The sequence below is a fragment of the Ascaphus truei genome, chromosome 1, assembly GCF_040206685.1.
Source record: "Ascaphus truei isolate aAscTru1 chromosome 1, aAscTru1.hap1, whole genome shotgun sequence".
Classification (NCBI taxonomy): domain Eukaryota; kingdom Metazoa; phylum Chordata; class Amphibia; order Anura; family Ascaphidae; genus Ascaphus; species Ascaphus truei.
Window position 1 is genome coordinate 390,266,469 of NC_134483.1, and position 10,567 is coordinate 390,277,035.

At 43.9% G+C, this 10,567-nt stretch overlaps 1 protein-coding gene across 1 annotated transcript in view; it reads left to right on the forward strand.

The window, feature by feature from the left end:
* The window catches only part of LOC142501681 (putative ATP-dependent RNA helicase DDX60), a 203,205-nt gene that overhangs the window by 174,573 nt on the left and 18,065 nt on the right, over nucleotides 1–10,567 (forward strand). The window contains 2 exon segments of the mRNA XM_075611875.1: nucleotides 317–452; nucleotides 1,606–1,727. Coding sequence (XP_075467990.1) covers nucleotides 317–452; nucleotides 1,606–1,727 — 258 coding nt within the window.

The window sequence follows — 10,567 nt, forward strand, 5'->3', positions numbered from 1 at the left end:
CACCACAATGTTGTGTAGCTCATGGTGGCCAATGCTGTGTGAATGAATAACAAATCAGTTTTTTGGAGTCATTCATTGACTGTTCCACATAACTTTGTATTTAAAATAAATGTATGGGAAAATGTACTCACATGAGAAGACTAAATATGTTTACTACAACATTATGCCACCTCAACAAGACTACGGATAAAATAGAAGTGAATGTTTTACAGTATGTACTAGAAATTTCAATGAATTACAAATGAAAAGGGCAAAAACTGAAGCAAATTACATCTTTCTTGCTCTTGATTGCCAATCACTGTAATTCTCTTCACAGGGATATTTGGATCAAGAGTGCAACCCAATGGGCTTTACTGGACTGGTAACCCACTTACATTACCATGAACCATCAAATTTTGTCTTTGTCAGCTTTCTAAAAACAGGCCTATTTCACAAATTGTGTCAGGCAAAATGTAAGTTGTTTGCATTGTGTTATAGTACTTCACAATTATTATGTAATTGCTTAACATTCTGTTTTACCAATCTTGTTTGTCATACTATGCATGTATTTGTCCAGTATATTCTGATAGTAAACGTGTGATTGCAAACTATCCGTATAGTAAGTGCATGATAAAATAGCACTCTTAGGCTACGGCCCCGCTCCCTCAGTCAGCGCGCCCGCACTGCATACAGGCAGCGCGCTGAGAGGCACAGACCGCTATCTGCGGTCTGTAGGGAGCGGGAGCGGCGGCCATGGTTTGAGCGGAGGGGGGCGTGGTTTGAGCAGAGAGACCCGCTACTCCCCCCCTCCCTCCACGGGCTTGGTCTCCCGGGCTGTAGGAGGGAGCTGCTGCGGGCTGCTGGAAGGTAAGCAGCTCCCGCTCCCTCCCCCTTCCCCCACAAATGCCCTACTCACACACGCTGATACACACACACACACCCTACCTTGTGTAGGAAGCTGTCTGACAGATCTCGCCCCCGCCACTGATAGGCTCATCAGCGCACCACGTGACGCGTCACCGCTCGGGTTCACAATTTTCTTGCATCCCCTGGTGGCTGACGCGTCACACTGCGTTGTGAGCCATGCAGCGAGGGGGGACTGGGACCGGCTCAAGAAGGATACCCCTGCTGGTGAGGAACACGCACATGGCCGCGCACACCGCCGGACGCAGCGGGACCAAAGCCTTACATTTGGGCACATGTCCTACTAAGGCAGGCTAACTTCCAGGCCTTCTTTGAAATAAGGAGCATAGAAAGTACAACAAACATGAAAGAATAATAACGTTACAAACACAATTATATTGCATAAATGGCAAATCTTATTGGGGTCATAAAATACTTAGGGCTCCACAGTTAGAGGAGAATACATGTTTAGGAGTTGAACAGGTTTAACCCCTTTTATGTATTGTTTTAATTATTCATACACTATATTACCATACAGTACATGCTTTTTAGTCAAGCTCTTTAGATTCAAGGTTACCTTTTTCCTTTAAATATATTTCTCCCACATTATGCATATTCATTTTATGTTTATTTGCTACAGTATGTTTTTTAAAAAATCACTAATATTGCTTTTTATTTGAACGAAATTTCTTTTGTGTAACTAGTTTTGGATAATTTTTTTAGGTTCAAAACCTTTTTCTAAATATGATATGGAAAACCTAGTGCTTGTACTGGCAAATCTGTTTGGAAGAAGGTACCTCCCAGCTTGTATGTTAAACCTGAAGGGCTCATTCTTCCAGTCTAAGGTAAATACACTTTAACATGAATTACAGTAGTTACCGTATGTTAGTTCACTTCACAGATGTCAAAAAATGCTCATGTAAGTGTGTTTCCCCCACCCAATCGCAGATAGGGGCCATTACAGGGTGTGTTGTACATATACGTGCTGGCAACAGGAGGGCTGAGTCACCCGCCGATGGTAGTGGGGACACAGGAATAGGCTTCTGGGGTTCATACCCCACATATCTTCTTAGCATTGCAGCGCCTCCATCTGCCGTGGACTCCAGGAACTGAAGGTGATCTCCCACGGTAGAACGTATTACCTCTCCCCCCCAGTAAGGTCACGCACCAGGCAGGAGGTATATTGCAAAACAGGAACGGGTTTATTTCTACACTCTGCAGTAACAGTTACTGATGCAGCGGCCGTTATTCGAACACTTCACGCGTCATGTACATCGGAATCCCGATTTGAAACCGCGGGATGAATTCCAGCCTTCCCGCACTAAGATGCGAGCGCGGCGAGAGCAGAAAAACGAATTTTAGTGTTCTGGCTTTTAAAAACATGAAATTGACACAGTAGCACAGTAGCACAGTACTGTACACATTACAATTCATCCATTTTATTGCAAACGAACAAATAGAATCCATGAAATTCAAACACAACATCCGCGATAAGCGCGGGTGCCTGGTGCAATTGGCCGCATTCATGCTGCGTGGGGAACAGCAGAGAACTCAAAATCGGCGCCGAGATGTGTTCGAATAACGGCCGCTGCATCAGTACACAGCAGTCTTCTGCCGGATACAGTCTGTCAGTATTCACTGGATGATGGTCCCTGGACCGCCACTACAGGCCAAGGGCATCCGCAGCCGTCCTAGCTCTTCCCCACCTCCCTAGCAGAGGCAGAGGTATGGTCCACACTCACTCTCCCCCATTGGGAAGAGCACATGGGAAGGCCCCAATCTCAGGCTTCCAATTGTGTGACCTGCCTTCCTCAGAGGGAAGGAACAACAACTCACATTAGGCCGGTCCTGCCCTTAAGTACAGCCAGAAGGCGGGCACCCCGTTGTCCCAGCAACAACAGGATGTACCACCCTCTGCTATCACTCAAGTGCAGTACCAATGGTGAGGGGGGAAAACCCCATACCAACTACTGGCAACCTGATAGTATCAGGGTTTACTGCCAGCCCATTGGGCAGAATAGTAGTCAGGGATGACCCTGCTACACACATAAAGCAGAACAAAACAAGTAAACATGTAACTCAAAAAAGTGGAAGGCGGGCTGTGTTAGTGAAACAAAAAAAGCAAAGTAAGTCCCATATTCACTAAAGGGGGATAAGCTTTAAAAACGTCAAAAAGGTTATTTATTTCATAGTGTTATGACTTCTTGATCTGTTTTAACATTAAGTCAGTTGACTGCATCAATGTTCATTTATCTTAATCAATACAAACACATTTTGTACATAAAGCATTTGCTTTTCATTTTGCTTTGCTTTGTCTATTTTGAAGCAATATTGATGTAAAACCTTTTTCACTAGGACCAAAAAATGGAGGTATATAAACCTCCAGCCACAAGACTACAAACAGCAATTAAAACCAAAAACAATAAAGTTTTAAAACTTTATTATTTTTGGTTTTAATTGCTGTTTGTAGTCTTGTGGCTGGAGGTTTATATACCTCCATTTTTTGGTCCTAGTGAATACACTTATATTATATCTCCACCATATACTTACCTATGTACAGTAGAGGCAACTCTTATTCTAACAAAAACCAGTTGCAATTCCCCAAAAAACCCAGGAAACACCCAGGTACATTCTGAATACATGCCTTAAACTTTCCTTAAACTAGCCCCAGCATTTCTGCATTGATTAATGGCCTATCAGATTAACAGCGGGGGTCCCTGGCAGTCCCATTCAAACTGAATTGGACTGCCAGGGATCCCTGCTGTGTTAATCCTATGGGTCGTTAGTCAATGCAGAAATGCCTTAAACGTGCCTCAAACTAGCCCAGAACATACCCAGCACATACCCAGCACATACCCAGAATGTAACCCGGCTAGTTTACGGCAAATGTTAGAATAAACGTTGCCTCTACTGTATGGTGACTTTGAGTGCTGTTATTAGGGCTTTTAGTGACCTCTTCTAGTCACTTGTCCAAGTGTTTATTTGTACTATATTCCCTAAGCACCGAGGTTTTTATCTCCTTATACTACTAGGTGAGCGACTAGTCATTCTGTCTTTGTAAAACCTTTTTGCAAGATTACCACTTTTAACTCAACTATTATGAACTATTTCTTCCTTCTTTCCTCGGAGATATGCATTTTGAAATAAAGTCAGTTTGTACAATATATTCAGATAATTATATTTTCATAGTTCGGCTTTATTTATAGGCTAAATTTGCTAAACTATAAAATGTATTTGAAATCAGTGGTTCTGAAACGGGTGGCAACTAGAACACCAGTGGTCCCCAAAGCCTTTAGAAATGCATGTCAAGTACTCCTGCATTCTATACATTCTCGTTTAATACTGAAAACTGTTTTTGTGTTTGTAATAAATGTTATACATGTTCATAAATATATTGATAAACAGCTAAGCGGAAATATGGTGGTCATATAAACAATTATCAACATGGACAACTTTGAGAACCAATGTCTTAAGTTATGAAAGAATGAAAGAATCCTCAAAATTACAAAAAATTGAATGTATGACTAGATGGTTTTGCTTCATTTCAACACCAATAGTCATTGCATATCGTTACTGTCCCTTTCAAGATGTGCAGTGAAATAACTGCACAAAATACTCGATAAGATAGTATAATAGCGATGATTAATTTACTGTAGCTAATAAGGCGTCAAAGAATATATGCTGCAGTGTGCGCGCTCACACCAGCCCTCATGCATGCATGTGTACCTATTTAACAGACTGAAAGCTATTGCAATTATATTTTCCCTATCACTCCACATCCACACTCTAAGAACAGTCCCAGCCAATCAGGGTGATGTGTATTATGCGATGTAGGCAATATTTCTTGCATAGGTAGCAGGCACCTAAACTTCTGTAGATGTTGCTGTTGACTATCAAATATACCTCCACTATTCATCTGTTCCATTAACAGATACATTCAGATCAGTAGGGGTTACTCTTGCGTCATCACTGGACCATGAACTTATCTAAAAGTGCTCATCTTTGAAAGGCACATTGTATCTGATGGGCTTCTCCTGCATTACATGACTTCTCCTTTTTGTGCCAGTGACTAGCAGTATTTTAGGATTGCAAGAAATAGCAATAGATGTTTAATTATTTTCCAATTGTAATGTAGAGATATAGATATAAAAACCATGTCTTTATTTATATATATGTAGCCCCCTGTAAACAGCACAGGCTATACCTATCTTCCTTCTGCTGTGGTAAGTCCTGTTAAGATCAGGCACCAGTAATCATCCTGGGTTTTCCCCCTTAATAGCCCTATCCTGAATGATAGACGCAGGCCGGGACTCTGCTGCAGGCGTGAGCACGATGGGAGGTCCTGTTGACATCACGAAGGGCGGGGCTAGCTCTATATTTAGCAGCCAACTCCGGTGAGTAGTGAGTTCTTCATTCGAGAGTAGTCAGAGTCTGGAGTTGCCGGTTAGCAGTGCCGCTAACAGGCCATGAGTCTAGAAATCCTGCGGATCGGTCTGAGGATTTGGAGGGGCCTACAAGTTCCCCTGCGCAGAGTGCAGGAGAAAGCAGAGCAGAAAGAATCGGCGTCCTTTAGTAGAGCTGATAGAGTTATAGACTTGGTGGACCAATGCCCTCACCCCACTGCCAGGGGTGATGGGAAGAATCCAAGACCCACCGCGAGGCTAACCTCGGGGGTGGGCCACGGGGTATTGAAGCCCTAGCTCAGACCATCCTGCCGGAAGAGTGACTTGGAGGGAAGGAGAGGAGGAATTATCTGGGCGAAGGCGAGCGGTGTATAACCCGTCCTGGCTATTGTGTTGCGGCTGTTGGACGCCCTTATCGTTGGAATAATGTTGCTTTGTCAAATAAAGAGACTATTCTTCATCCGTAAAGACTGTGTGTGACTTGGAAAGTACTACCCTGGGACCCAAGGGGTTCTTCTATACCGGTCCTGTCCCATATTCCTGGGAGTATAGAAGATGGAGGCGCTGCACCACTAAGAGATCATGGAGGCTACCACCCCAGAAGCCCGGTCCTGGCTCCCCCACAACATCGCGGGAAGCTCAGGCCCTCCTGTTCCTCACAGGTACGCACCACACCGCATGTAATCTGCCCTCATGCACCCTAGACACCACCGTAGAGTCTGGGGGAGGGGGGGAAGCAGGGTTACATATATATATATATATATGCAAATATAACTGTATGCTCATCTGCATGTCTTAGGCAGGTCTGCAACCCCGCCTTTCCCCATTATCACCCAGCATACAGCACTTACACTGCAGCAAGGGATTCTGGGAAATGACATGCAAATGAGCACACAGTGTCACTTTTTGCCTCAATAACCATTTTTAACATGGTTCCCTATAGGCTTAAGCTTGCTGCATGGTCACAGCTTTGAGCACAGCCAGGGTTAAGGTGCATACCCAGAAAACCACCCACAGACAGCTGTTTCGACCTTGATGGGTCTCATCAGTGTGGGGTTGATTTTACTGGGAATGCAAGAGAGGCTATGGGATAGGCTAAACCATAATACTGAGTTAAGTTATGGTGAGTAAAAAAAGTGACAAAAACCCTCCACAGGAAAGCAAATATGCAAATATAACTGTATGCTCATCTGCATGTCTTAGGCAGGTCTGCAACCCCGCCTTTCCCCATTACCACCCAGCATACAGCACTTACACTGCAGCAAGGGATTCTGGGAAATGACATGCAAATGAGCACACAGTGTCACTTTTTGCCTCAATAACCATTTTTAACATGGTTCCCTATAGGCTTATATATATATATATATATATATATATATATATATATATATATATATATATATATATATATATATAAACACAAAAGAGAAAGCGCACAGCCCAGAACGTAAAATTTAATACAAAAATAGAAGAGAGGGAAACAGGCTCACTCACAAAACGAAAATGAACAATAAGCATTGAGTATATGACCACACGATTCAGCACGGAGTCTCCTCCACAGCAAAAGGATGAAGTATGCTGTCAGCTATCAGTCCAAATGTTCAGACCTCGTGGGGTACAATTGGATACTTCAGCTGGAGGTTTGAGCAAGCCAAACATTGCTCCGGTATACTGGGACTCTTTCATTAGTGGGAACCTGCACCACAGGATTGTTGTTGTCGGAGGAACTTGGAACCTGTTACACCACTGATGAGGAGTGACGACATCAGAAGTATTCCCAGCGGAAGAGCGGAGACGCAGCGGCACCTCGACGCTACTCCTGCGCATGAGTATAACTCATACAATGCTGCTTTTTATTGTACTCTTGTAAGTTTTGAATCGTCTTCACATGTGCTTTATTACATTTTTAAACGTTATCACACGAAGATCGGGCGCTTTTTTCTTATCTTTTTTATATATATATGTAACCCTGCTTCCAATCACTAGCAAGCTGTTACTATGTGCTGTGTTACCTGCTGGCTCACAGGGCCTAAGCCTCTGCCACGGAGAGCCTGGGGTGCGTACAATATATATGTCAGGTGCAGCGCCTCCACCTGCGACAGATCCCGCCAAAGGGGGAGTTAGTCTTCGCAGGACGTATATACAGGCAGTCCTCGGTTATCCGACACAATGCGTTACTCAAAATGGCGTTGTAAAGCGAAACGTTGTAAAGCGAAACACGTTTTCCCATAGGAAAACTGTTTAAATGAAAGGTTCCGTTCCTGAAGGCATTTTTAACACTAAAATACACCAAATATTTTACGCAGGCAATAAGATATGCAGCACACAAATAAATTATATAGTGTATATACTGTATACTGTATTATATATATAATATAACATAATAAATAATATATTATATAGTATAATATAATATTATATAGTATAATATTATATATATACGCTCTTACGATGCTTTGCAACGTTGTTTATGTGAATGTGTATATATTTGCACACATACACAACGTTGCAAAGCGTCATAAGAGCGTTGGATAAGCCATTTTGGCGTTGTAAAAATGAATATAGGTATGCATTGCATAGCGTTGGATAAGCCATTCGTTGTAAAGCGAAGCGTTGTAAAACGAGGACTGCCTGTACAAGAATTACCCTTACACAACCAAGTTCTAAAACCAATCTCTTTTACTGGTAGATCAAACTCACGATACATTACATGCCATGACATTCCGGTATGCAGGTACACATTATATAACACGCCACGGCGGACGTCAACATCACTTGCGCCTCGGCGGATGCCAACAATAACTTGCGCCTCGGCGGACGCCAACAACAACTTCCCCCAATCCCACCACCGGGTGATCCCACCCCGTGTCCAAATATGCTACTCAGTCCTCCCGCTCACAACAGGCCTTATGTGTGTGTATGGGTGACTGCGCAGCCACTATGTCTTGGGTGAATGAAAGTTACAGTTGGTGCACTTGAGGAAATACCTGCCGAGCACTCCGGTGCTCGGAACTGCCACGATCTTTGAAAAGGGGTCTCTGTATTGACAACGCTCTTTCCCTCGCTAGGGTCCGGGGCGCTCCTTCTCGAACTCTGGTAACTCCACAGGGGTCTGAGCCCAGATCTCCCTCTCGACAGAATAGTCCCGGACAAACTAACAGTACGGGGGTAAGACCCTTAATAAGGCGGTCCCTAGCTCAGCTTGTCTCTAAGGTGTCTAAGGTGACTCAGGGCTAGCTGGGCCTGGGGCACCTGGCCTGCGCCTAGGGGTACAACCTCCCTACGCAGTATCTCTGTCTCCTCGTCTCTCCCAAACAGCTCTGCCCCACGTGCGCGCAACCAATGCCTATATCTCTGGCAACTCCTCCACCCATAGGCTAACCGCTCTCACCTGACCCTCCCCGTAGGGCTGCTGGGTCAAGGGACTGCTCCTCTCCCGCCAAATGTATTCTCCTTCGCGGGCTTTTGCAACTACTCTTTGCAAGCGCAACCTCCCATTCCTTGGGGTGAATCAGGGGTCACGCTACATATATATATATATATATATACATACACCATTCATTTCATGCAGTATCAATTAAATGCTATTCTACAAGTTAGTGTCTGCTTTTAAATTGGAGATTAGCAAAACTAGGTGTCACGGGAGACCAGTACTTTTAACATTTTAACACCTTTACCTTCCGGGATCAATTTCACTAGGCAGGAAAAGATAGTGGAATAAAATTAGGTTTCTTCTGGTAAAACCAGCAGGCATACAAAATAACACAAAACGGGAAATACACACCAACTGGGGGAGACACTAGCCTAAACTAGGTGCAGGGCGCCTGCTACAGGAAGGCTTACAGGGAAAAGGGAGACCAAAAAGCGCACCAGCACAAACAGAGCAGGAAGAAACCAGGACAAAAAAATGATTAAAAGGGCACTTTAATGTGGCAAAAGACCCATCCAATGCATTTCGAACGTCGCAGCGTTCTTTTTCAAGGATAAAACACAATGTGATAACATCCATTATATACCCTCTTACCTGTGGGCCATTTCGCGCCAAAAATCAGAACCTGATGACGTCATAACAGAGCGACTCAGTGCCGATCTAAGGGCAAAAGGAAGTACCAAAGGCAGTGTGGCCATTTTGGATGTGGGCAAACATAGGAACACAATAACAAAGCTTTATTGACCATTCCAGCTGAACAAAATACATTGCTGCTAACTGGACAAGCATATTTAAACGAAATAAAGCTATATTAAACTAAACTAATGCTTAATAAAGGGTACTATTTTATCAAGGAAAAACATGAACAAGGTGGATTAAAAAACTAGCTGTGTTGCAACTAAGTTATATACAAAAAAAAGTTAAAAATAAAAACCTCTAGACATGATTAAAAAAAAGTGCAAGAAAAGTAAATTTAAAGACATATTACACATACATACTGCATAACACAGATTGTGTACCTAAATCATAGGAACCAGGGAAATACAACCATTATAAAATATGAAGTATTATCCACAAGATACATCAAAGAACAATTTAAGCTTACATATTAGCATAATATTTGCATGATAAGGCATAGGTTCAAAGGGACCCTGGTACAGTGGTCTGGCTTATTATCATTTTGAGACATACCTGCATTTGAGCGCTTCAGCTATTTTCCATATTACAGGAAGGCTTACCCTGTCCGCTGCACATCCAGGAACACCACAGTACTATCTACGGGATAGCTACCTGGGTTTCCCCACTGGCCGGGTCTTCGTTCATTTGTAGAACTTGGCCAGATTTCTAGAACTTGTCCTCAGCTTGGCTAGGCTTCTCCGGCACCGCAATGTCGAGTGCTTTGCTATTGCGAGCAAAGCACTTTTGAGTAGCCCACCTTTGCTTCACCAAGCCTAGGAATTGACTGGTACTCTGATCGGGCAGTCCCCTTACATAGACCTCGGTGTCCTATGTTTAACATGACGCAGGGAGTGGCGGCCAATCAAAGTACGGATTGTAATGCATCAGCCAGTCACAAGCCGGAGGCTCATGCGGAGGGGCTCAGGAACCGTGCCTACGAGCTCCGTTTTGGCAACAGCTTCCGCTTGCCAGCCCCATACCTCCCTCCACAGTATCTGGAGGGAACAAAGTCTCCCCCCACGGGAAGCCTTGTCCCTGGACCTGGTTCTCTGCCCTTCCCCACTCACCAAATGGCCCGACACCTCGCCGCTCCCATCCTCCCCTTTCATCCACTATCTCTATGCAGGCATTCTGGCTAATCGAATTACCATGGCTGCCTCCATAGAGATGAATA